Source organism: Myotis brandtii, unplaced genomic scaffold, assembly GCF_000412655.1.
Source record: "Myotis brandtii unplaced genomic scaffold, ASM41265v1 scaffold112, whole genome shotgun sequence".
NCBI classification, from domain to species: Eukaryota; Metazoa; Chordata; class Mammalia; order Chiroptera; family Vespertilionidae; genus Myotis; species Myotis brandtii.
This window is the reverse complement of record NW_005353838.1, coordinates 5,639,336-5,667,086: the sequence shown is the minus strand read 5'-3', so window position 1 is coordinate 5,667,086 and position 27,751 is coordinate 5,639,336. Positions and strand designations below refer to the sequence as shown.

General features: G+C 43.4%; 1 protein-coding gene and 1 long non-coding RNA gene across 6 annotated transcripts in view; one reads left to right on the top strand and one right to left on the bottom strand.

The window, feature by feature from the left end:
• Window positions 1-654: 654 nt before the first annotated feature.
• The window catches only part of ITGA6 (integrin, alpha 6), a 69,708-nt gene continuing 42,611 nt past the window's right edge, over window positions 655-27,751 (bottom strand). For 2 of the 5 annotated variants that reach the window (XM_014545919.1, XM_014545933.1), the window contains 16 exons: window positions 25,364-25,462; window positions 25,058-25,119; window positions 20,209-20,369; window positions 19,884-20,027; window positions 18,130-18,245; window positions 17,639-17,831; window positions 17,471-17,554; window positions 17,295-17,374; window positions 17,064-17,141; window positions 16,874-16,976; window positions 14,994-15,167; window positions 13,356-13,454; window positions 13,150-13,260; window positions 12,955-13,053; window positions 8,087-8,212; window positions 655-2,845 (listed from right to left, as the gene is read on the bottom strand). In XM_014545919.1, coding sequence (XP_014401405.1) covers window positions 2,684-2,845; window positions 8,087-8,212; window positions 12,955-13,053; window positions 13,150-13,260; window positions 13,356-13,454; window positions 14,994-15,167; window positions 16,874-16,976; window positions 17,064-17,141; window positions 17,295-17,374; window positions 17,471-17,554; window positions 17,639-17,831; window positions 18,130-18,245; window positions 19,884-20,027; window positions 20,209-20,369; window positions 25,058-25,119; window positions 25,364-25,462 — 1,891 coding nt within the window. In that variant the 3' untranslated portion in view covers window positions 655-2,683. Of the gene's footprint in view, window positions 2,846-5,055; window positions 5,186-8,086; window positions 8,213-12,954; window positions 13,054-13,149; window positions 13,261-13,355; window positions 13,455-14,993; window positions 15,168-16,873; window positions 16,977-17,063; window positions 17,142-17,294; window positions 17,375-17,470; window positions 17,555-17,638; window positions 17,832-18,129; window positions 18,246-19,883; window positions 20,028-20,208; window positions 20,370-25,057; window positions 25,120-25,363; window positions 25,463-27,751 lie in introns of all 5 variants that reach the window. The other 3 variants (XM_014545930.1, XM_005857585.2, XM_014545924.1) reach the window with 3 other exon arrangements.
• Window positions 2,852-3,943, top strand: LOC106727439. The gene is made up of 2 exons (XR_001363624.1): window positions 2,852-3,202; window positions 3,278-3,943. It is a non-coding gene; the product is annotated as an uncharacterized LOC106727439 (long non-coding RNA).

Here is a 27,751-nt window from a genome sequence, read left to right as displayed (position 1 = left end):
CCAAACTGGCAACCTTTCAGTGCACAGGATGATGCCCAACCAACTGGGCCACACCAGCCACTGGCCAGGGCTATATGCTTTATTTTTATTCATTAAATTGTGATAACCCAGCTAGAGAAGTTTCATAAAACCACTTCAATCTAAACAAAATCCTTCGGTTAAGTTATTTTTCCTGACCATTCAACTCTGCTAAATCAGTCCTTGGTGGTCAATTTAATGATACATGTCACAGCTGGACTGCTCTCACATCCAAAAGGTGTTCTAAGAAAGCAACTTAGCCATAAGAACTCTGATTTTTCATGCCATAGCCTCATTGCTAAATAATACCTTTTCCTTCACAGGCATAACCTTTGAAGCAGATGAATCAATGCAAACAGACATCTCCCAATGTGTAGATGTCTTGAATAAACCATCTTTAAGATAATTTTCTTTTGAGTATCAACTGAACAGTAAAGCCAAGCGGGGGGACAACCCTCAATCGCATTTGTGGGGGCACACTAATAGCTTCTGCTGATCTGAGATTATATGGGGCACTCAGAATAAATAAAAACATCGAAAACTTTAGTTTGGCTTAATGAAATAAAAAAAGCAATTCAGGTTACTTATAATTTTAGAGTGTGTTTCACATATACAATGTTGTGTTACTAAGTAATGAACACTTTCATAAAAAAATTTATTTCATACTTTTATACAAATATCCACAGGTATTTTCTAATCATGAAATAATTTTACAATGCTAGTTAGTATAAAAATGTATCAAATGAGAATAGACCAGTGACTTGACTTGAGATGACATTTTTCACAACTATAAACGTAAAAACCACTACATTCTTGTTTCTTTGTTGTTGAGCCACCCTTGCACCCACCTCCCCACCCCTTCCCAAGGACATTCGTCTTTATAACAAGGGCCTATAAACATGTTCAAAAATCAGCTTCTTAGCAACCTATGAAGCCAGTACATTGGGTTCCAAGTTACCTAAGCAAGAAACTGAGATTTTAAACACTGTTATGACCTGTTCTCAAGAAATTTTTGTAAACAAAATATCATTTGGAAAACAATATTTGTGAATGAAATTTCTAAAGTACAACTAGAGTAATGTTCTTAGTATCTTAAGGGTATAAGATTTCCAAAAAGAAAAGAAAATTAAAACTCCAAAGCAACAATGGTACATAGCTGTATTTTGTTTTTAAAAGAATGAGACACAGCTTACATTACATCCAAACAAATTAGCACCTGGTTTGCTGTTGCTCCCCATATAACTTAACATCTTGAAGCACAGTCATTTTTTAAAATCCGGCTTTCATATCTATTCAATCTCTATTGAATGTATAGAAGAATAATGTCTTCCTCCCCTCCTCCACTTTTACACTTAAAAAACAAGTTAAAGTTCTTGTTAGAGTAGTCCTAAAATAATTTGGGGAATATACATAGGGGAGGAAACACAGCAAAAAAATAGAACTCTGACTCACATGACGTGATTCCAATAATATTTAAAACGTAAAAGCCATGATGTTCTAATCTGACTTTTGGTATCGGGTATTCAGTAGTCTTCCACTGGATCGGATTGGATCCACCATAGGCACTCACCATTTCTTTCAAGTCCTGTATATACAGCAGTGAAAGGTCAAGAAATAAACCCCCTTTTTTCCAAGAGTTCCTGAAAGTTATAGCATAAAATTCAGATTTGTCACACAGGGCTCTAAACTCAAAAATATCCATTGTCTGTTCAGAATTAAACTTCTAACGGTTAATCCTATTTCTTAAACCAACCTTTTGGGTTTGGAGGGAGGGGGTCAAGGTAAGGGATGTCATGAAGGAAGATGTTTTAATAATTTATCTGTAAATTATAACAACTCTCTGGTACATTTATAAAGCATTATTTTCTTTTTGCAGTAAATACTTTAGATCAAACCAATGACCTCCCATGTTCTAATTCTGATTGCTTACTCCAACCTGCAGGACAAACTGGAGAATCTTTGGCCCGCTAGTCAATAACAAAATGGTTTGTAAAAAATAAAAAATAAATACCATATACAAATAAGGATAACTAGCATTCAAGTCAGTTGCACCGGTGTGTTTTAGTGAAAAGGGAGAAGGAAACCTGGATGTCTTTGGTGTGAACAGGTATTCACACATCTGGGAAATGGAAAAAGATAGCAGGATGGCAACATCACCTTCTATTGCACATTTAATTTAAGATAGCACTTTAAATGGAAACACAGCTACCCCTACGGCATTGTCTTGTGATGGGGGACAGTTAACTTGCAGGTTCTCCAGTCCTATTGGGAAGAATGCTTGCAGAGGCAGCACCGCCAGTCACTCTGCTGACACGGTGACCACGGGCGCCTTCTTCCAGTTACACTAGCGGGAGGATGTCAGATGAGCGCAACTGGGCGGGGCCTTCCCTGGCACGTGTGAGTCAGCCACACCAAAAACAAAGGCAACCGGGAAAGTTAAATTAAGGCAGTTAAAGAAAAATCCATTCCAACAGTCTTACATTTGGCTGTGCAAAACAGGAGCCGTAGGCTACGTAACAATGTCCACAGCAGTTAAAACTGTCGGTTCGTACTATGGTGCAGTCTGTCTGAACTCAATAGTCAGGGATCAGGCTTTTTAAACCATTTGAATTTCTGAGCTGGGGAATAAAAAAAGCAGTTGGGGGCTGTGACGCTCCTCTGGCCCCTAGGAGTAGCTTTCATTTTCATTCCACCTTGTGATCCACTGCTTTTTCTCCAGGTGATCGTTGTATTTTTCATCTCTGATCTCTCGCTCTTCTTTCGGGATCTTTACAGCTTGGTATCGGGGAATGCTTTCATCGTACCTAGAGCGTTTGAAGAATCCACACTGGAGAAGAGGGAAAGATAAACAGAAGCAGGTTTAGGAATCCCAAGGGAAGCAAGTGCACTAGCCGGGAATATCTAAGCTTTCTGTTCGGATCGGCCTACCTCTGGACTAAGGAAAAAAGACATGGTTTTCTTTTCAGAAGAAACTAACCGGCTGAAGATGTTAACAGCCAGTAGGGATAAATGGAAGAGAAAAATAGTTGTAAAACTGCTAGGAAAGTCTCTTTTTTCCATATTGTTTTTACATTTGGAAACAATGTGAGCTCTCTCCTTACTGAAATTTAAGTTTATGCAACAGTGCTCCCATTTTTTATAATCCCAATACTATTTGTAAAAGAGCTAACTTTTAGATTAGAAAGTTAAGTTTATGCAACAGTGCTCCCATTTTTTATAATCCCAATACTATCTGTAAAAGAGCTAACTTTTAGATGAGAACATCATTTTGAACAATTTTTTTAGAGGCCATAAACCAAAGGTTATTTCATGCCCCTCTTCCACTAACAAAATGAAACTCAGGTCACAGATATTTTACAAGCTGCAGTTTGGACATGTCAGTGTTCGAATGGGTCAGTTTAAGAGTCTTCTCTCCCCCGAGGCTGCGGGACACATCCCCAGCGAGAAGGACAATCACGCAGCCCGGGCTTAGTGCCGTGCTTCCCAATAAGCGGTTTCATTAGTAAATCGGGGAGTAACTCCGTCCTGCAATAAAATCAATCAGGTACCAACAGAGAGCTGAAGGAAAGTATCACCAGACTGAATTTCAGAGCGCTGCCTAATTGTTCTTTTTTAATGAATGTATATTTTATTCATTTAAAAAAGATTCAATATGATTCCAAGTAGATTTTTCTTGAGAACATATCTAGATATTTAAAAATCAAATTGAATATTTTAAATGAGTGAAATATATGTGCCTTTTTTTTAAAAAAAAGGATGTTTTCAATTTAAAAATGCAGTTAATAGGATGAGGAAGATACTTGGAATGGTTGATTAATTTGTTTATTACATGAACCCAACAGGAACAGAATGTTAATATTGAATTAACTTATGTTATCAGAATGTCATGGGGCAAAATAAAATTACATATACAGTTATCACTGAATCAACAGGAATAATGGGCCAAGAAGTTTTGTTCTAAGGCCATTTCAACATGGACTCCTTTATTATTCTGTGCAAAAAAAGCCAAAAGATCTACCTATTACAAAATGTGCTCTTGCCCCATTTAAACAAAGAAGGAAATCAATGGTGATATGCAACAATTAAAGGGAGATGCTGGGATTCACTGTGACAGTGCCATGGAAAGGGACTGTCGGAGTAATTCTATCCTCTCACGCCCACAGGAATGGAAAAAGGAATCATCACCAATTCCTGTTTCCATGGGTTTACAAATAAGAGAAACAAAACATGAACTTAAAATCAATTGAATCCCAAGGTGGAATCGAATCTCAAGACTATGAAACAAGGTCAAAGTCCATTGAAATAAAAACTGTCCAGAGCATTTTTATACTAAATTTTGGATATTGAAGGTAACACTTTGGTAAAGAACTGCCTTCTGAAATTGGCCGCAATGTCCATCATGCCAATGGTCACAGTTTGCTGCAATGGTCTTTGACCTGAGGTAGATATGCAGGAAAGGAAGGTGCATGCTGAGCTAGCATAGAACAATATCTGAGCAACAATAAAAGCATTCCAAGCCTCCCCCCATCTTTATAGCAAGGAGATACAAAAGATGACAGTGAGAAAGTCCTCTCACCCAGAGAAACACCATGTTTCCAACATGCAAAAGGTTAATGAGGCAGTCAACACAAGCGTCCATCGGTAGGAAATTCCAAAATGGACAAGAAATCGGGGATGATTTCTCATGCACCTTCGAAATTCCATGGGATGCTGCATACTAAATGAACACTATGTGGCAAACGGGGCTATGAAGCCTCCTTCTGTGTGTATACAGATTTCAGTTTCTTCATTGCTATGGGTGATGTTTAACCACAACACAAAACAACTCACCTGCAACAAATGACTCTGTGCATTTAAAACAAAACAAAATAGCTTTCAAGTGACATAAATAAAACCATTCCAAGCAGGGCAAGCCAGTGTGGACATTTGGAAACATCTGTTAATGGGACACACATAGCAAGCTGTTGCTTTGAAAGTTAGCCACCACAACCACAGCAGGTCCCACAGCTAGCAATTAAAAAAACATTGATCAATTACCAATTACAGAAGTAGATCACTACTATGCATCAGAAGTAAGCCTTTCTTTATCAGATGGCTGAGCATGGATCTCAGCCTTGTGATATGTGGCATCATAATGATCTTTCTTATTTCTCTTGAAGAAGCCACACTACAAGGAAGCAAGGTATTTAGTCAGTTTCGCAGTTCTGTGAAGAACTAGACAAAAGAAAATCTCAGATTTTAACCTGTTTTCTATTCATAGTGCGTTTACAAAGAGACCACACTAATGGATCAACCAAAAGTGAACAGCCACTGCACTGTGTTACTTTCGGACAGCAATCAACCCAACTCTATTACCATGGGTCTCCGGTCAAACATTTATATGGATGACATTAGTCAGCTAATTGATTTTTCTATTTGTAACAGAAATCACGAAGACAAAAATCATCCTAAAAGGGAAAATGCATGCACATCTGATTTTAGGTTTGGGTGGTTTTTTTCTTACAGGAAGATATGGACCTTAAAATAGGTAGATAGCACAAATCCAAATAAAACAGAGAGATACTGTATTTTTCTGCTTTTCAAGTAAAAATGCCATCTATTTGAGGCCTCTGGATTGGTGGGGTGAATCAGAATATAAATAAACCATCATGAAAGAATGATTATAGTCAGTTTTCCAAATTCTGGGCCACCATGTAAGGTTAGGTACTCTAAATGACTATTAAAATATAATTCCACTTTCTACTATAATTTCCTCCATTCAACAATGAGAATTTTCTCTATTTACTTTAATCTAGTTCATAAGGCCATGGATCTGCCCTCCGAAATATAACTTGGTCGAATAAATCTCTGCCCTTCTGAAAAATTCTGCTTCTGGGTCTGGCAACTCATGAAGGTAAAACTCCAGATCTGCTTTGTACAATATGGTAGCTACCAACTGACTACACGTTGCTATTCAGATTTAAATTAAATTAAATTTAAAAGTTAGCCCTAACCGGTTTGGCTCAGTGGATAGAGCATTGGCCTGAGGACTGAAGGGTTCCAGGTTCGATTCCGGTCAAGGGCATGTACCTTAGTTGCGGGCACATCCCCAATAGGGGGTGTGCAGGAGGCAGCTGATCGATGTTTCTAACTCTCTATCCCTCTCCCTCTCTGTAAAAAATCAATAAAATATATTTTTTTAAAAAAGTCAATACCTCGGTTGCACTAGCCATATTCCAAGAGCTCAACAGCCACATGTGACTAGTGGCTGCCATATTGGATAGTACAGCCTCAGAACAATTCCACTATGACAAAGTTTTACTGGGCAGTGTTGATTTGGACAATGTATCTTGATATTTATTTGTGACTAAATACCTGTGAACACTCCTAATAAACTTAGGGAACCAAGAGCCCCAGTCCTGTCTCCAACTTGGCAGCCTATATAATATCCATGGGCATGAGCATCTTAATTTGCAAAATGAAGGCGACTGGAACAGCCTGGAGGACTTTCCTCTCTTACCTCCAAAAAAAAAATCCTATGTAGAACCCCAATATTTAAAGCAGATACAATTTAGGGGGATGTTGGTCTTAGCCTCACCTACTTAGTTGTGGCACCTCTGTGGATGGATGTGCAAAATCCAACTTAAAGGGCACTGAACTAAAGTCCTTTCTGGCCCTAAAATTCTATGACTTTAAACTTATAAAAACGAACAGTTCAGTTTCAAAAAGAAGAGTGTCTATAAAGTTATAAAAATGATTTTCATGCAAGGGTTGTAGATATTTAGAGTTCCAATTTGTAAGTTGGAATACTTTAGAACTTACAAAAAAAAGAAAGAACCAATGAGATCATCTAATCTAACCCACTTATTAACAGCTAAGGCAACCCAGTATCCCAAGGAGGTGAAATGATTTGCCCAGGATTATAAAGCTTGGATTTCTCAACTCTCAACCCATTGCTCAATGGTTGAGTGTCGATTATGAACCAGGAGGTTATGGTTTGATTTCCGGTCAGAGCACATGCCCAGGGATGCAGGCTCGATCCCCAGTGTGGGACATGTAGGAGGAAGCTAATCAATGATTCTCTCTGATTGATGTTTCTATCTCTCTCCCTCTTCCTCTCTGAAATCAATAAAAATATATTAAAATAAATAAATAAATAAGCAACATTCTGCATACATAATGCCACTGTAACAAATACATTAATATTTATGCAGTGAAATTAATGCATAAGGGCTAAAGATTATCAATAGCCTCTCCTCTTCACATCATGTCAAGTTTTCTGCCAAATAAATCATTACAAACTTTCAATTTTCAGAGGTGGGTTTTTTTTTTTTGGCAATTTGATAAGCGACTGTGGACCTCCATTACTGAGAATAAATCCAAAATCTATAGGTCATAATCTCTGGCAACAAAATTTGCATCCATCTCACACCCACTTTCTGGTAATGTAAATTACTTACTAGTAGGAAGCAGGGGAAAGATATTACATTTTATTTGCAGGACCAATTCTAATGAAGAACACCATGTTGAACCCAATCTTCCTCATGTTTGATGTAGGCTATCATGACCCCCTTGAGATGGAGTTATTCATTAATTTCATAATCCCAACCTGGCTATAATGATAAGAAACCCCAATTGCAGCCATGAACATTACTTTGCAGTTGAAATTAATAGGAATACAGATTCAGATTAATGTGATACCCAAAAATTTGGCTTAGATTTAGAAAATGATCTGATCATAGATGAGGAAAATGATAAAGTAGTAATATTTTAAAAATTGTTACTTGCCAAAGATGCTAACTTATATGTGAAAAACACCAAAATTTATACCTCTAAGAAACTTCTTATACTGTATAAATAATATATCTTTAAACACAAAGTATTAGATAGATGTGCAGGTATTTATTGTAAAATTTCAAGTTTGCTGTTAGAAGTTTCATAATAAAATGTTGGGAAGGGAAGAGGAATCAATGAAAAGAAATTACATAATAATTTATATATTCACACACACTATTAGTGTGAATTCACTTTTTTTAAAACAAGAAATAAAGTTTATAATCACGAAATTCAAATGCCAGGTATCACTTACCTTCCATAATAAAAGAACTAATAGAGCAAGCATCAAAATCCCAGCAAGAATGGCCACGAGGATGACCCACCAAGGAACTCCCGAGTGCTGAGCTGCCGTCTTGGAGGGAAACACAGTCACACGAACCTATGGCCACACAAGAGAACAACACGATTACAAAACAGGAAGACAGTTGACACCAGGAATCTGTCCAGACACACTTTGGACAATGCAGCCTGTGGAAGGATGACATGTCTTTTTGATGCAAGACCCTCTCTTTTATTAATGGACTATTGCTTCTTTCCTAGAACCTGGAAAATGCTGGCTTATGTTTTGACAACGTCTGTATTTCTTTGCCAACGAAAGTAGATAAATTGTATAATAAATCATCATTCAACATCAAGTTGCAAGTTATCAATACGCAGCCAAATCTGTTTCATCTTTACAACCTGGTAGCTTTTTGAGAACGATCACACTTTTTAAAAATTAGTTTTCAGCGATGAAAACAACAGGGCCAGTTTAGGCACAATTAGCCTACATTTGTCACTCAGATTTTAAAGATGTTGTGAAATATAAAAACGGGGATGGAGCTGCATGACTGACGCTGTCATTGGAGAATTGGATGGGTGGAATTTCCCTGTTGCTAGCAGAAGAGGGGATCTTACGTGATCTTGAGAAAAAGAGCTTTCTAAGACTCGCATGGGAGAATGGGAGATTCTTACTTGTGTGAAGTTCTATCCCTGGGTTTCAAAAGTCCCATTTCCCTTAAACCAGTCCTGGAAAAGGTGTAGCTGGTCAGCAGAGCTGGAAGCAAAGCCAGTGTCCAGTTTCTTTCCATGTGGAGTTAAGTCTGGCATAGCACCAGTCACCTGGTGTCACCTGTCTTCCATTAGTCCATTGTGTGTGGGGTGGACATGGCTGTGGGCCATGTGGGTGAGTGCAGAGCATGAGAGCACACCCCCTACAACAAGAGTCCCGAGAGAGCAAGAGGGCCAGGAGCAGGAACTCCCTTTGTTCAGGAGCTTATGTTTCTCAGATATCACACCCTTGCAGTGGCCACGCCTATTATGGCCAGTGACCTACTCCCAGACCTTCCTGGGCATGGGTTTATTCTTTCTTTGCCCAGTCCCTTTCCCCAGGATCTGCAGGGAACAGACCAGAAGAGTGTAAAACTTCAGCTTTCTGGCACGAATGGCTTGCCTACATTATCTGGCCTTCCCTTTGCTCCTTTCCTGTTAATTAACTAAAAACTGGGTTAATTATAACAGTATCAGTACCATTTTAACTTTCCCTTAGGATAGCAAACTAAGGACCCTAGAAATATCCTAAAATGGCTTGGTGCCATCTTCTACAACAATATGTGTGGATAGTTTAGACCCTGGATTCATTGATAGTTGGCAAATACCAATTAAATAGAAATAGTGTTCATTTAGAAAGCTAAGAAGTTGCTCATGGAAATTCACAACAACTTGGTTAATGTGAGTTTACAATTCAAGTGAATTTTTGTGATGCCAGAAGACCAGGTGATGGCTACACATATGATTTTGTAAACTATACTGATTGGAATTTGACCACTTTATAATTTCTGCTATTTCGGAGGTAAGAGAATAAAGAGTAAACAAAACTTAAGAGGGGGCATTTAACTTCTGAGAAGTATTTTAGTCAAATATTCTACATGCGTATTGAACACTAAGTGCTGCCTAAAAATGTGTCTACACTGTGCTCCAATATTTCTAAGTTATAATTCTTTTTTTTAATCTCTTCATTGAAGTACTTCCCTTTCTACTTATACTAGAAAACACCTATCCGTCCCATTTGATTCAGAAAATACTTAAAAAGTAAGAGAACTGCTTTTCTTTAAACATTTAGTGGGAAGGACCACATTCAGAGTTCCCAGCCAGCTAGACTGCCTGTAGCGGCAGCGGTAAACACCTTATCGGCGCCCTGGTTTCCTGTTTTGCTCTCAGTGAGGTTTCACTCTAGCTCCCAGCCACAGAGGGGACCTCAGAGCTCACTTCCCCTCACCGCCCTTCCTCCCACTGGTGTCCCAGCTGTTAGGAAAAAACAACCCTTCCTTCAGGTTACTGGTTCTAACACAGGTGAGCCATAAAGGAGGGAAGAAAGAATGAGGAGAGACCAGTGAAGAATAATACAGTGGATGCGACCTGTAAACTGACTAGTCTAAACTAGACAGAAAGATCATCTCAACTAGCCTGTGCTGAAGCCCACTGGCCTTTGCTTCCCTTGTATCCAGCACAGCAAAGGCGCACAGTGTGTCCTTGGGGGCCAGGTGGCAATCTGGAAGAGCCATTCCTATTTGTAAGAGTAAGTTCTGATAAAACTGGCGGTGGAGAGTGGAGTCTGGTCTATGCCCAGGAGAATCAACCTTATTATAACCACACTGTACACCAAAGCCCTTTAAACAGCCGATCGTAGGGGGGACTCGCTCCCACAAAAGGCTGCAATCCAACAGCACCCTGGCTGAACAAGGTAACTTCTGACTTTGCAGCCTAGGGGGGCAGGACGGGCAGGGGGAATCCAGGTGAGAGTGCTAAGCCCCCGAGTCTGGCTAACATGGTAACCAGAACTTGGAACCTTGGAACTGCAAAACAACTCACTGGACAAAGACCGCGTGCGAGGACCAGGACCGAAGGCAGGGGCTGGGCTCCCCATTTAAAGGGCACCCAGTCTGTGCAAGGCCTCGCTGGGGACCAGGGAGGTGAGAGGCCAGTGAGCGAGACTTTATTGTTTGTTTACCTCCATTGTCAACGGAAGGGTTTTTGGTTTTTGTCTGAGGACAGGCACCCTCCAGCTGGGATTAGGAAGAAGGAAGCGCCGGCCTTAGCATCAGGTGAGGGGCGACCATCCCAGAGCCGCCATTCCCAGAGCTCTGGGGAGCCTTTCTCATCTTGCCACACCCACTTTTACTGATAGACAGTAACAGGTTCTGGTGAGTAGAAGCTATTCCAACTCCAAAACCAATATTTTTTTTGTTTCATTAAAATCGAGGCATTTCCCTGGGAATGACCTCATCCCTCATGTGCCTGTAATGAGAAAGGGCTTAAGCTCCGCTGACCCATTCCATTCCACCAGCGAGCAGTGCTTCGACCCTAGCAGCCTGCCCACTGCGAAATGCTTCCCCAAATCACTCTGCAATCGAACGCCCTCCAGTCCTGCTGAGTATGTATCAGTATAAATCACCTGATGAAGGAATTTTCGTATCTTTTATAAAACTCTCTATTACAGACACATTCCCTTTATTGAATGTTGCTCCTATCAGAAACCCACCTGACAAAAGGACCCACCTCAAGTTCTTCTCTGAATTCAGAGCCCAAAAAAAGGAAAAATCACATTCCCCTGAAACATGACGTGTCCACTTTTTTACCTGTATTTCCTTTTCTCGGCAGCTCAAACACTCGCTTCCTACTTCCTTAGGACTGAAGTGCGGAATGTAAGTAAACCAATGACCAACCCCCTCCCCTTCTGTGGCTTACATCCTCAGTGCCCGCCAGCTTCCCCCTCTCCCAGACCACAGATCCTGAGCAGCTGGCCCTGCGTCCTATTCAATAACGTTGCTTCTCTAGCATTTGTGCAGGGGGAGGCACACAGTCCTTAATAAGTGCTTGTTCACTGGATGGATTTAATTTTTAAAAACATGTTTTTCTTGATTTTAGAGAGAGGAAGAGAGAACTGTCGATCAGCTGCCTCCTGCACGCCCCCTACTGGGGATCAAGCCTGCACTCTGGGCATGTGCCCTGACCGGAATCTAATTGGTGACCTCTCGGTGCACGGGACGACACTCAACCAACTGAGCCACACCAGCCAAGGCCAGGATGGGTTTAATTTAGTTGATGCTAAAATAGAACCATCTAATCTGGTTCACTTAGGTGACCAGCTCTCTCTCTATTATAACAATGTCTTAAAAGCTTTTACTGACAAGGGAACACAAAACTCTTAATATTGGTTTGGTTATAAAGGAACAAAATGGATTTTTCTTTTTCTTTCTTTTTAAAGCCAGGATTAGAGTAAATGCAATGGGAAGACGTTTCAATATTAAGACTAAAAGACAAGACTGAATAACTCAACCTCCTTTGCTTCTATCTCAAAAGATAAGTAATCTTCCTACTGGAAAAAAATAGATGAAGCAAGATAAAGATGAAACTAAAACCCATGGTATGTAAAGGAATAAAAAGAAAAGGCATCCTGACACTTCAAGGAAGCTAAAACTTTTAGGACCCAAAAAACTTCTTAAAATACTAAGGAAATGTGTACGTAAATATGGTATCTGAGCTAGTGTATCTCAGAAATCACAGTAAATATCAGTGTCATGAGACTAGAGATGAGACAATGTCTCGGTTTTCAAAAGAAAGGAGTTCCAGATATGAGACCAGTAACCTGCACAAATCTACCAATTATTAAACAAAGCAGGATCCCAGCCAAGACTCCAAATCCCATTCGCCAGCACCAGCTCTCCACGCCCTCGGGACATACAATGCCCCAAACAACCTCCTTTTCACTTGTGACCCAGCCACTGGACTGGGCACCAGGCCCCTAATTCCATCGTCTTCCAGAAACAAGAGCCTCTACTGAGGAGCCATGAGCCCCACATCTGGTCTCATGTCCCCAGGCTGGCGGTGATGTGGGGAGGTGCACCGGGTCCATCGAGCAGCAGCTCCCAAGTCTACCATGTGCACTGCAGAACCAGAGGCCCCGGATTCGCTCCTTTCTTCAGTGATTCTATTAAAATACAGCGCGCGGTGGCAGCACCTGAAGACGTTACGGAATTTCTCCTTGACAGGGTCGCTGTGCTGTGAAATGAGCGCCAAGGCAGCACGTCCTGGGCCCTGGGCAGGGGTTTTGCTCCGAGTGCGGACTGGGGCCCGTCTCACCTGGGTGCCTGCGTGCGGCAGCTTGATGTTCTCGGTGGCAGCAGTTACATCAATGGAGGCCCGCACGAGGATGTCCAGGTAGTTCATTTTAGAGTACTCCTGTGTGGAGACAAAGGTAGCGAATGCGTTAGGGAAGTGAGACATGTCCTAGGAGGTGGCAGATGGCGTCCGGAGACAGCCTCCCAGCGGCCACACCTCTAGAAACGTGCTGTTCCACAACCTGGAGCGCAGCAGCACCGAGGCCTTGCTGTCCAGCCCCCGCAGCGGGCACCTGATGTTCACGCAGTTCACGTTGACGCTGCAGTTCTGGGAGGAGAGGAAGGCAGGGGTTAGAACGCAAGGGCTCAGGGAAGACCTTCCCCGAATCCTCCGTCAGATCACAGCTCTTGAGAAATACTTACAAGGGTCTGGTATTTCCTTTCAGCAAATAGTGAAAATTTCTTGCTCCCATCAATCTGTTTTTCGGCAATTTCCCGTTTCCTTCTGGAGTTGTGGGACTCCTGAAAGGAATTATATCCCAGATCATTCTACTTAACATAATTCTGTCATGATTTGCACCTTCCTGAGTACTCCCTCCCAAATGATGCCAAATTCACGGAGTCCACAGTATTTGCCCTTCTCCTGCCACCAAAGGTGCAGAAATAATTTAAGTGTAAAAATCTGCAAGTGTTATTACCTCACTTCAAGGTTACTGATTTGGGTAATTAATTCCCACTCTGACCTTAAAACCCAGGGAGAGAAAGAGGCTTTCTTTGTTCTGTCTCCCCACCGAACTGTGAGCATCCTAAGATAGGGGTCAAATCTCATTCCTGTATCCCTACCACCAGGTGGTACCTAACACAGGGTGAAAAGTCAGCCCATCTTGAACGAGAACAAACAGAGAAAGAAGCAAAAAGAACCAGCATGTGACTTAGCCAGAGTAGAGTACTGAAAACTAAGCCTTGTAGGAAGTTTTAAAATTGCCCTTCCCTTATAATAAGGATTAGGAATCATGGAGCATCTTACTTCTCCAAGTCGATGAATAAAGGATCATTCTAGAAACCACCAACTATGAACACCGATCATACCCATTCACCTTAGAATTCAAGATAGAAGAGACGGACATTCACTAACTACATCAACCTCCATCACACTGGAGTGTAAACGATAAACAGGTGTGTCCGTGTGGAGCAGGAGAGGAAAGAGTTCCACGTGGCGGCTTTGAAAGCAGGCGGAGCTGAATGTTGAACCTGCCTCTTAGAGGCTGAGTGACTGAGAAAGTTCTCTCTGAATTTCCATTTCCTCATCCGTGAAATGGTGAGGGAAAGAAGGCTACTCTCACAGGACTAGCCGGAGAATGAAATGAGAAAGTGCCAACAGAATGTTTAGCACAGTGCCCGAGACTCAGTAAGCACTTCATACATATCCACTGTTTTAAGAAACAAGAATGAAAGGCTTTGGAGGTCCCTGGCTAAGGTGCCAATATCTTTTGGAATGAGTTTTCTTCTACCGGGAGTTAACACTGGCTGCACCCCCACCTCCCCGCCTGTCCCAGTCCTTTCTATTTGTCATGCTAGGTCAGTGATGGCGAATCTTTTGAGCTTGGCGTGTCAGCATTTTGAAAAACCCTAACTTAACTGTGGTGCCGTGTCACATATAGAAATTTTTCTGATATTTGCAACCATAGTAAAACAAAGACTTATATTTTTGATATTTATTTTATATACTTAAATGCCATTTAACAAAGAAAAATCAACCAAAAAAATGAGTTCGCGTGTCAGAGGTTCGCCATCACTGTGCTAGGTCATACAACTTCAGAAAATGCCATTTGCCTCAACAAGCAATGAATGACCCTGACTTAGGAACCATAATGGTCTCCTATCCACAGAAATCCTCAGCCTGGCTTGGTTACAACACAACTATCGGAGAGAAACTGAGATGCCAAAGGAAGAGTCGGCATGCCAGCACATGGGTTTCCTCAGGAAAGTAGTGGGTTCCCCCTCAGAAGTCAGCTTCTCCCTTCTTCTCTATGGAGACGTGAGATGAACCCACCAACATACCTTTAAGTTCAGAAAGTTTATTTCACTCGGTGGCTCACAGGCTATCTTTTCCAATCCTTTGGATTCTACTTTCACCAAATAAAGCAACCATTTGCCATTGCTGATTTCTTTTGGCCACTGGATGTTCAAGGTTGCTGTGCCCAGGTTTTTAAGAGGCTTGCCCAAGTTAATAACCTGTTAGGAAACAATACGCGTTATCTCTGTGCAATTGTGATGTAGAATTAAGTAGCAGCTCCTATTTCCAAGAGAAAACAAACAAAATACTTGGCATGATCACACAATCAAAGCAAAGGCTCCGAAATTAGACTATAGGTAGGGTATTCAAAATAGAGATTTGTGCTTAAAGGATTCTAGTCAATAAAAATGGAAAGAAAAAAAGGTCAAAGAGAAATGATGGTTCATTCAACCCAGGAACAGCTGCAGTGTGCAACAGGTTATTGGGTACAAATACACCCCGTTCTCCACGTGTCCGGGGACAGTCACGTGTGACTAGCTCTGTAACCACCCTGTTTGGCAGGTGATAAGGCCTGGGCCGTGGCAGTGCACCAACCACCTGCTTCTGGGAAACCCCACCGACTGAAAAAATGAAGCTGCCTCTGTCCTGGACCACCCTCGGGAGGCGTGGGATAGCACCTGGGAGACTGAGTAAAACCCTGATGGCAGCCACAAATCTGAGGCCACGCTGCAGGTGGAGCAACTTCCTGCAGCAGAAGCTAGAAGAGGTACAAGCCCCGTGCCTGTGTCAGGGACGAGCCCTCTGCCTGTTTGGGGGACTGCTCCGGAACCCAGACCTCTCTCAGCCACACCCGCAGAGGCCTCACAGCCAACACCGCCTGTCACAGCCATGTCTGTCGGGCTAAGAGCCGCACAGAGGAGAATTCAGCCTCAACCCTGCTGGAGTCAGGGGTGAGCTCATTCCTGCTATTTCAGTCATTCACCTCAACAATGGTCACTATACTTTCAGGAACAGGATTTCAGCCACAAAGATCCAAAACCCGCCTGTCTAGGAGCCAGCTCTGTTCCGTGCGTTTATGTGCCATCACCTGGGCTTCGAGCCGCTGTACTTGCCTACTGTGAAAGGGTTCAGAGCAATCATTGGTCTTTCTTACTGGCATATGCCAAACCCACATACCCCAGCACAAAACTGGGCTTGGGAAAGGGGAGTGGGCATGAGCCACAGCAGAAAGAGAGATGGCCTTAAAACGGAGGAGGATCACAGCACATTCTAAAGCAGTGGTTCTCAACCTTCCCAATGCCGCGACCCTTTAATACAGTTCCTCATGTGTGGTGACCCCCAACCATAAAATTATTTTCATTGCTACTTCATAACTGTAATTTTACTACTGTTATGAATCGTAATGTAAATATCTGATATGCAGGATGCATTTTCATTGTTACAAATTGAACATAATTAAAGTATAGTGATTAATCACAAAAACAATATGTAATTACATATGTATTTCCCGATGGTCTTAGTCGACCCCTGTGAAAGGGTCGTTCGACCCCCAAAGGGGTCGCGACCCACAGGTTGAGAACTGCTGTTCTAAAGCCAAATATCACTTTTTGATTTTCCTGCTTTTACACAGACTGGGGGTGGGGGGGTGGGGGGGGCAGGGAGATCAAGTGTCCCTTTGTCTCTATACCACACTGACATTCAAACTCTCTGATAAGAAAAGCAAACGGAACTGGATTCTGAACAAAGTCCTGTGTTGTTCTCTGTTCTGGAGGACAGGACTTTCCCTGTAAGCCAGTGTGTTAGTAACTGAGCATTTATCAGGCTTATTTATTAATATGACTTATTAAAATTACATATTGGAGACCCTAGTCAGCACGTGTTAGCTTCCAGTATCTGTAATAAAAGGACCCATGCTAGGACTCACCCTGAACTCATACTCTATCAAACTTCCCACTTCATCTTCAGATTTCATAGCTTGCTCACCAAGGACGGTCCCTCCAAAATACACCTGGGAAGGTTTGGCAACTCTGTTAAATTAAAAAACACCCGTTTTAGTGAGGCTTGTAAGTGGTTCTTTCAAACACTGATTTGTTATGTTAAACACAAACACTTACCCAGAGACCGATAAAAGCAGTTCAATAACCACTTTTGCAGAAGCTGTAATTGGAGCCAAATTATCTTGATTGCTTGTTCTGAAAATGAAAAGGAAACAATAGGGTTTTATTTTAACAGTCAGTTTTCTCACTACAATTACACTTCCTTTATGAGGTAGATCAGGGCCAATCCGCTGACTGGCTGTGTTTTCACGAAATAATTCTGAATGGAAAGGTTGAAGTGACTCTTACGTTTCCAACTTCAGATTAATATCCAGATCTGTGGTATCAAAGGTGACCTCAGTTGTACTTAAAATCAAGTAAAAAGTAACCTAAAAAATAAAAATAGCCATGAGCACGGGTCAAACATATCAACATTATCATGGCACTTAAAACAGTAAAATTCAATATGGGAAGGCAGGACCTACACTGGAATTTCTTTTAAAAGGATTTCCGAGCTCACAGTCCGCTTGTGAGCCATTCTGGTTGGCAACACAACTCAGCTGTTTCTCCTACAACAGAAAAACACACTAGGTCACAACAGGCCCTTGCCACAGTGTGGCTCCCCCTCCCAGCTGGTCTCTAACTGCACTCACAGGGAAGGCCTTCAGCTCTCTGTATGCGGAGTAAGTCAGAGTGTCCGGGAAAGTCGCGATGAGTTTAGCTTCGTGCGCGTCGTCGCCATCTCGGGTGGGGTTCTTTGGGTCAGAAGGGCTGTTCGTCACTGTTATTTCTAAAGCAATGTCCTTCTGGTCTTTTAGGACTAGTTCTGGAACACCTTTTTGACTACTAAAGAAGAGAAAAATGACAAAGTCCTCAGTATGTTCTCGGTAAGCCCCTTTTTAACCCCTCAGTCCGATCGGCTGGGGCCACAGAGCAGTTCTTACATCGGGAGATAAGAAAACTTGTCCTGGTTTCCTTCCCGGGTACAAAACTTGTATTCTAGTTTAAGGTTGCTGTTGCACACATTGTCGTCTCCACATCCCTCTTTTAAGAAGTGCACCTGGAGGAAAACAAAACCATGGTCAGAAACGTCTGCCCTTTGGGGCTCACATCCGATCGGCTGGGGCCACAGAGCAGTTCTTACATCGGGAGATAAGAAAACTTGTCCTGGTTTCCTTCCCGGGTACAAAACTTGTATTCTAGTTTAAGGTTGCTGTTGCACACATTGTCGTCTCCACATCCCTCTTTTAAGAAGTGCACCTGGAGGAAAACAAAACCATGGTCAGAAACGTCTGCCCTTTGGGGCTCACAGAGGCTGGTGACTGGCTTTCTCCTCATGGTTCATTTCCACGTGTGACAGTTACCAGAGCAGAAGCCAAGCTTCAAACACACTTAGGCATGCAGGCCATGCCCCCTTGGTCTAACAGAACTGTATTTTAAGACACTTGGAGCCCAGCCAATGTGGCTCAGTGGCTGAGCATCCGCCTATGAACCAGGAGTATGTCTGCTAGGTGCAGTGCTAATAGTGCTCGATAATCACCCTGATAAATAATTAGAATACTGTCTCCTTGTCTGTTATGTTTAACATGACTACAGAGCTGGGAATATACACGAGAAATATTAATGTGATGATCAACATGAAAAATATATGAAAATATACAAAAGTATAAGGACAATAAAAACTGACAATGTGGCCCTGGCCAGTTTTTCTCAGTGGTTAGAGCAGTGATGGCAAACCTATGGCACGCATGTCAGAGGTGACACGCGAACTCATTTTTTTGGTTGATTTTTCTTTGTTAAATAGCATTTAAATATATAAAATAAATATCAAAAATATAAGTCTTTGTTTTACTATGGTTGCAAAGATCAAAAAATTTCTATATGTGACACGGCACCAGAGTTAAGTTAGGGTTTTTCAAAATGCTGACACGCCGAGCTCAAAAGGTTCGCCATCACTGGGTTAGAGCATCGGCCTGCAGACCAAAGGGTCTCGGGTTCGATTCCCAGTCAAGGGAATGTACCTCGGTTGCAGGTTAGATCCACAGCCCTGGTTGGGTGCATGCAGGAGACAACCAATCGATGTGTCTCTCTCACGTCAATGTTTCTCTCTCTCTTTCTCCTTCTCCCCCCTTCCACTCTCTCTAGGAATTATCCTCGGGTGAGGATAAAAAAAAAAAAAAAAAGACTGACAATGTATAGATTTAGGCATCAGCTCCTACCCTAACACAGTGAGCACTCACTTCTAAAAAGCTTCATCAGTGGACCACCAGACCCAGGCGCCTCCGAGTGGGCACTGTGGTACCGACGGGATTCTGACAGCAAGTGCATAACATCCAATTAGGATGTCACAGCCCCAGCCTAAGCTTGCATCTCAACTAGCTTAAAACCTAGCAAACATGCCCCACCTCATAGGCATGCAGCGAGCCATATAATATAGATTTTTCTCCTAAGATTGTAGGGTACACTTAGCACTAAATGACTATTTCACAGCTGCTACTTTTTTGACTTGCTGAATTTTTATATTCCTTGATTTTAATGTTCAGACTAACAACAGTTGGTTTTCTACATCTTAATGTTCTTACTGGCAAAATGCAATGTATTTTTCTTTCTTCATACAGCTGTAGAAGAAACTTGATACGAGAATAAGAAGTTCTGCCAATTATGCTCTCAATAAGTTGCAGTGGCCAAAAAAAAAAAAAACTTTCTGGCTCCAAATTGTATTCCGTATGCTTCTACATTCATGGCTAATCAGAGAAACAGATCTTCCAACTTTGCAGATATTTTTAAAAGCTTATTTAATACAAAGAAATGACCTTTAAAACACATCACTAGTTCTTATGCCTTTAAAGACATTTGATTTAACATAATAATATGGCAAAACAAGTCAGAAAGACTTACATCTGTATGGACCGTCTTGGGCTCGTTGGAATTCAGAATTGGAAAAACCTCTGGAAGTGAATTCACTCGCCGCCGCGTGTTCGGGTCTTGGATCTCCACGGAAGCAGTTATGGGGATGGGACGCAGCTTATCCCTGATGTTTTCCTGAAAGGTTGCAGATACAGGTCAGCATGGGATAAATGCTACTGGGAAACCCCAGAACAACGCTTCATTTCATACTGAATAACGGGTTTCTAGGATAAATTTCAAAACCTATACATGCCACCATAATACCCAACCCTTGTACCCGTTGAAAAAAACTGTTTTGACTGCCTGCCAGCCTCACCTGCAGCCAGAGCGTTTCCTCCATGCACGCCTTCTGCTTCTGCCTGCTCAGCGTGATCTGTTTACTATACTTGGGCTCAGCACCTTGGTTCCGAAACTGAACTCTCGATGACAGCCCGGATTTCCTTCTCTCCTTCTCAGCCTCAAGTGTGCCCACAATGGCTAGATAAAAGGGACAGAAATCATATGATCTTCAAGTGCATTCATGCACATTCAGCTGTAAGCATGCTGAGCTCCTTTTAAAAATATTTTGATTCCTTTTAGAAGGACACTTTCCCCACTGCCACTGTTTCTCTTCAGATTTCTTGATAATGGACATTTTGATTGACTTACGGTGTTCAAGTCAAGCTGTCCTTTCCTGCCCATTGCTGTTGTTGACAGTCTTAAAGTTAATTTTTCATTGAGCCACCAGGGGGAGCTCAAGAATAAGTCAAAACCTCTGAGCAGTGTCTAAGAATCAGTTTCTGGCTGAATCTCAGCAACTCGGGGCACTTAAGATAACAGGGGAACCCAACGCTCCCTAAGGGCCTACACTGACTCTCCCTTCAACAGGCCGGTGCTTAAATGTCCTAGCACTTTGACACTCAAGAAGGGATTAAGAAGTAAAAAATTGCCAGTTATAAAAACAGTCATGGGATGTAAAGTACCACACAGAAAACATCCTATATAATAAAAGCCTAATATGCTAAGTGTCCAGTCGTCCATTCAACCAATCAAAGTGTAATATGCTAATGATATGCTAAGGCCATTCAACTGTTCACTATGATGTGCACTGACCACCAGGGGGCAGATGCTCTGACCAGTAGGTTAGTTTGCTGCTGGGGTCCAGCCGATCGGGACTGAGCGAGATGGGCCGGACAAACCCTGGAGCTCTCCCGTGGTCCCTCCCCAGCTGGCCAACCTCCCGCATCCCTCCCTGACCCCAATCTTGCACCAGTGGGTTCCCTTAGCCTGGCCTGCGCCCTCTTGCAATCTGGGACCCCTCAGGGGATGTCAGAGAGCCGGTTTCGGCCTGACCCCACCGGCCAGGCTGAGGGACCCCACTGGTGCACGAATTCATGCCCCGGGCCTCTAGTAGTAAATGATAATGTAATAACTATGTATAGTGTCAGATGGGTACTGGACTTACTAGGGTGACCACTTCATATGGCATATAAATGTCTAATAACTATGTTGTACGCCTGAGATGAGTATATTATATGTCAACTGTAATTGAAAAAGAAATTAAATTTTAAAAAATTAAAAAGAAAAGAAAAACAATCCCCTTCAAAAGGGTCTCTAGACGAGCAGTGCAGCATCTCCTGAGGTCTGCTAGGGATGCAGACACAGGCCCCGGCCAGACCCGCTGAGCCAGCTCTGCATCGTAACAGGACCACCAGGTAGTTCTTTACATGCTAAAGTTTAATAAGCACTGATAAAGGACAGGTGTCTAAAGAGGAATAATATGTATTAGAGACATAAAAGACTTTTGACAATAGGATGAGACTTTTCAAGTTAAAAAAAAAGAATTAAAAGATAAAACATATTCCTTTTAATGGCTAAAGGGCCTGTGTGTCAGCTAACCTAGCTTCCACAAGCCACACTTCCAACCTGCAGAGCTCTAGAAGGCACAGCTGCTCTTGACTGCCTAGACCAGCGGTCGCCAACTGGTGGTCCGTGAGGTCCGAAAGGTTGGTAACCGCTGACCTAGACTAATGGAGCTGAGGCCAGCCAGGACCTGGATAATCAAAATCTCCATCCTTGACTTCAGAATGCATGCTTTGCCAGTTCTCTGGATACAGCTGCTCTTTCTTTATGCTCTTTCTGAAGTTACTTACACTCATTAATCACTAGCCATCAGAAGGGAAGAAACCAAAGGGGGTACAGTGCCAGAGGAGGCAGCCTCAAGGGGAAAAAAAAATCTGCTCCAAAAAACGCAGAAAATTTAATCAATGCCCCTTGGTCTCTCATTCAAGGTAGAGTTTGCCAGAGCCCTTCTGAGAGCATCTATGGTAATACACGCTTCCTGCAGACGAAGAAATGGAGGCCCACAGAGGTGGGGCTGGCCCAGAGCCACACAGTGAGCAACAGAGGTAGAGCCGGCTTCTAAGTCTGTGTCACCAACACAAAAGACAATTGGTTGATTTTAAAGTTTCTTAAATATCCAGGTTCCCACTTGCCTCTAGACCTCTGCGTGACTCACTCTCTCTCTGCCAGCTGGACCCCCTCTTTCCTCCCCTCCCCCTGACTGCCCACAAACCCTACTCCTTCAGATCTCAGCATGGACATCACTTCCTCTGGGAGGCCTTCCCCCCGCTGGGGGATCTGACAGTATTCTACACTTAGCCCATTGCGCTGTAACCATCTGACCACCTTCCCCGGGCAGAGCTATGTATGGGCAGGGACCACCTCAGTCTGCTCACCACTGTACTGCCCAGCAAAGCACAATACCTGATACAAATACCATTTGTACAATAGAAGAATGGAAGCGGGAGTGACTAGCCCCACATCAACATACACACCGGTACACATCGGCCCACACAAGCACACAGTGGGACGTTATCCTTATGCTGAAATGACAGCGCTTCATGCGCTGGACCAAAATTCAGGAACACTGACAGTTTCGAAAGTAATTTCTGTGTCCACGTAAAGAATTTTCAAATGTCATGGCTGCCAAATGGAATGGGTCTCCATTTTAGGCCCTCGGTAGCCTTGACATCATCCATTTATCAGTGACCTGCTAACTTCACAGGGAACCAGACGAGGGCTCCCACGCTGAGTGCCCCTGGTAGCAAGAGGAGGGGAGGTGTGGGTGCATTAAAACCGCTTATCCACCCAAATCACTCCAACCTCCCCTAACCCTCCAGACAGTTTACATCATCTTAAAATCCCTGCAGGCCACCCTGGCCGACCTTTTGAGGGGCAAGCCACGGAGAACACTCATTAAGGCTCAATTATAAATATTGTCCGTACAGAGCGCCACATCCGAGGGCTGCGCCGAGTTAAAATGGCCTGGCCCAACAAGCCCGAGTTCTCAGACCGCAGATGTATTCCCTTACACGCTCTGTGGACGTTCTGCTTAGTTTGATTTAGAATTTCCCAATACTGTGGAAGTACAGGCAATGAGGGCAGGTTTTCTCTAAATGTCCTCAGAGACAAGAGTTCTATCCATAAGAGGCCCTCAATAAGCACTTGGTTAATGGAGTCGCTACATAAGATGAAATTAATATTGATTTGGGGGGAGACAAGGAATGCCCTGATGAGATTTCACGTCTATTGTCGAACTGAGCGTGGCCTGAGAAAATGACAGGCTGAGAGAATAGAAATGTTCCCCGTTCCTCTCCTGGCCTACTCAGAGTCCCCATTTCTCCCCGTCTCTCTCGTCCACTTCCCAACACAACGTAAAGGGCCTGTGATCCGAGCAGGCAGGCGTGAGGTACTGCATTTGGGTAGAAACGACACAAGTGATCCCGGAAGGACGGCAGACAGTGCGAAGTCATCGAAGACGTTTTCTTGTCATTCGAAGCCGCACAAAGAATTGTTTCTCTGCTCAATGAAATGCCAGCGGCATCAAAAGCAAAGCGAGAGGCCACGCTCCGCCTGCACACAAAGCCATAATCCGCCGGCACCACGTGCCTGGGGCCCTGGTCTCAGGTCCCAGGGAGATGATCCAGCGGACGCCACCCGACACGTCAGGGAGACGCAGAAACCACCTGAGAGCTTAGCATCTCGGAAGGTGAAGGCTAGGCAGCTTATGACAGTGGCCCAGGTGGGAGCAGACTTATCTGCCAAACACTGGGAGAGGAAAAGGGACATCTTTTAAACAGAGAAAACAGAGCAATACTTGAGGTAACAAGGAGCAATCTTATGCAAACTCATTATCTCGAGGTGGAGGAAAAACATGAAAAGAACAGGAACTACCTGTCCCTCTAGAAGCTTCCCTTGGTGGCACAGACACCACAAAGCACAGCAGCGGGGACCCAGGCCAGACCCCGAGGGAAATCACCCTCACTCTTCGTACTTCCTTTTGGGGAAAGATTTTCTGTAAATGTCCACACCCCCATCGGGAGCTGGGGCAGGTGGCTTCCACCGGAAGAGGCATGGCTGCTCCAAGACACACCAGAGAAGCTCGTGATCGACCATCACTCTGGCTGTTGGATGGGGAGCCCGGTCAGGATGCGGATTACAAATGAAGGAGCAGAATGACACCGTAGAAATGACAAACTGCTTTCACCACATCGTCTCCTCTGATCTCCACACAATGTTACATAGTAATTCCTATTAGAGGCATTTGTTTTTGAACGAATGGGAAAATAAAAACTCAGATGTGAAGGGACTTGCTCTGAGCTGTAGGGTCTGTCAGCATCAGAGCTGGAACCAGGAGCAGAGCCCAAGTCTCTGAACGGCCGAGGCCAGCCTTGGGGGCACAGCTGCAGTGCTCCAGCCCCAGTGGGAGGAGGCCGGGAGCAAAGAGCAGAAACTGGCAATGACTCTGCCCTACTGGGCTCCTGCGGTCACTCGTCCACAACCACCACCCACCACCTCGCAACCGCAAAACCAACTTTCCACACTGCCGTTCAAAGACAGACATGGAGGAAACAGTTGTGGTAACAAATGAATCCTTTTCCAAGACATTCTGCCCCAAACCATCTGCTCTGGAAAATTCAAATGGGGACCAAATGGCGAGTGTTTCCCTCGTGTGCGTGCGGCACCCTCCTGATGAAAGGGAAGACAGCGGAGAGACTTGATTCCGTAAACAAGAATGCACGGGCCCATTTTGGCCATTGCCGTTTTATTTTTCTGTTCTTTATGCAGAACTTTCAACCTGGCAGACAGAAAACACGTAATTTTAAAGGGTACTAGGTACTTACAGATTGAAGGATTGTAACCAGCGGGTTTGGCAGTATATTCGAAGCAGGCCTTAACCTTCAGGCTGTATAAAATTGAACACATACTTCTTAAAAGATGCATTATTGCAGCAGAAAAAAACCAACCTGTTCCCCAGCTCTCAAATCCCCCCCATGGCTCATTGATGAGCAACTTGTTACACATTCACTCGGCAGATTCCTCTTCCCTCCGCCCATTTCTCAGTCTTCCCTGCAGCTCTTCAGGGCGATCGTGTTGTCACAAAGCAGACGTGTGAAACCAAGGGGTCTGTGGGCACGGCGGACACTCACCAGATCCCACTGGGCGCCCCGCAGGCCGTTTTCTGGCGGAGATCGAGCCTGTTGGGTGTCACTGTGACGGTTTTCTGAATATTAATCACAGGCCGGGATCTGAAGACAAAGGAGTAGGGAACAAGGTCAGTCCTTGCCTCCTTGCATGTGAGATGGATTCATCATCTACACTGGCACCTCAGCTGCCCCATACGCCTTAAAACCACAGGGGAAAATGTTCCCCCGTGTAATTCATTTCCGCTATGACTGAAGAAAGTAACTGTTAAATATAATTTAAAACCCGATTCTGTAAAATTTACTTAAAATTTTTAAATAACATTGAAAATTCTAAAAAGTTCTAGTTTTAATAGGTTTTTTTTTTTCATTGAAAGAGTAATAGGTACAACATGTAAAAGTCCCAGGGTTTTTCAAGCAAATAGTGTCTCCATCCCCACCCAAGCTCCCAAGTAGCCTTGTGTATTCTCCCAGACACGTCATAGTCTATGTTGGTTTAAAATTAAATATAAAAAGATACACATAATTATTTAAATGGGAAATCCCATGCTTTCTGTTGCTTTTCCCATTTATTAACGTTTTGGGTCTTCTCATATCTGTTCACATGGTTCCCACAGCTGGCGGGGCCGCGCTGTGCTGAGGTGACAGCGTGGATGTAACCAGTCCCTCGTCGGTACCCATGCGTATTGTTTCTGGCTTTCAGCCCTGACAATTCCTAATGCATCAGCCCCGATACATTCCTAACAGCAGAGTGAGTCAAAGAATATGTATATTTCAATTATGAGTAATCTTGCCAAAATAGCCTTCACAAAGGTGACACCAGCATACCCCTAAGAGCTGGGATGCTCACTATTAGGGTTTCTGCATACACAAGAGTTTTAGTGACACAGGCGATCCTGCACCACAGGCCTCCATCTTACAAACATTCGCCCTTCCCTATCCACCCCGGAACCACCATCCCCAACCTTGAGTCCTTGGCCTCCTGCTGCCGGAACGGACTACAACTTTTCTGCCCCACAATATCTCTGTAGGCAAACACTCGAGTCCCTCAACCTCTCCCCTCTGTGCTCTACCTCACCCCAACCTCACGACCACAGGCCTCCATCTTACAAACATTCGCCCTTCCCTGTCCTCCCGGAACCACCACCCCCAACCTTGAGTCCTTGGCCTCCTGCTGCTGGAACGGACTACTACTTTTCTGCCCCACAATACCTCTGTAGGCAAACATTCGAGTCCCTCAACCTCTCCCTTCTGTGCTCTACCTCACCCCAACCTCACAAACACTCAAGACGCTGGAATCCCACACCAGGTCTTCTCACCGTATAAAAGCATCTTCTCTCTCCCTTACGTATTCACCTCTACTCCCCACAGCCACGGGGTCAGTGCTGGCCTGTGACCTGACCTCTGCACGGGCACAGTCCTGCAAGTGTGCAGTGGCTGGGGGTGCGAGTGGGATGGGGAGATACCTCTCGCCTCTGTCTCTCTCCAGCCAGAACTCAGAGCGGGTTCCGTGGTTTCATTACCACACAGATTCCGTCAGACTGACTGTAGTGGGCTTGTGGTGAACCCGGCCATCCTGGAGAAGTATTCTGGTAGGAAAATGCATTCCAATTCCAAAAAACTAGGTTGAACTTCTGGAATCAATCTATCAGTAGGCCAGAGAGGGCCCGAGTACACTCTCGGGGAAGGTGGGAGCCAATAAAAGGCCAACGCTGCCCACAGTCTGTATCTCCCTTTCATTCTATTGTTATTTTACATCTTGGCAGCTGCTAGTTCCTAAGATACTAACTAGAGACACTCCAAGTTTCAAGAGCATATTTAAAAGGCAAAAATTCACAGATCTTTTAACACCAGTTGCTATAGATGCTAAAGTGTTTTGAATATCATAGCATTAAGGCTTCAGGGTGGCATAAATTTCAAAAGAAAGTATTTTAACACATTTTGGCCAAACTCTATTTTTACTTGTTTTTTAAACACCCAACATCCACATGCAATTCTGAGTATACAGTATATATGAATCATGAAAATTGTGCCTTTTAATACATAAAGCAAATCTTTTTGACCCAGCTGTCTTGTATTTAACTGGCATCTATTTACTAACTACCCTGAAGTTCTAAAATGATTTAATGGGAAAAATGTCCAGGGAAAGAGTTGGGAAGATCTAGGTGTCATGCCCTGTTCCCGCAGGATCCAGCCTTAAAAGCTCAGGCAATCCTGGGCCTCCATTGCTTCGTGTGTAAAATAAGGGAGTTGGTTTTCCTTTCATTATCATATGATTTTGAAATTTACTTTCCTACTATCTATGAGGATAAAAGGAACAAGTTTACAGGATTCACAACCAGTTTATGAGGACAGGGAAAGTAAGGGTGTTTAAACATCAACAACAGACAGAAG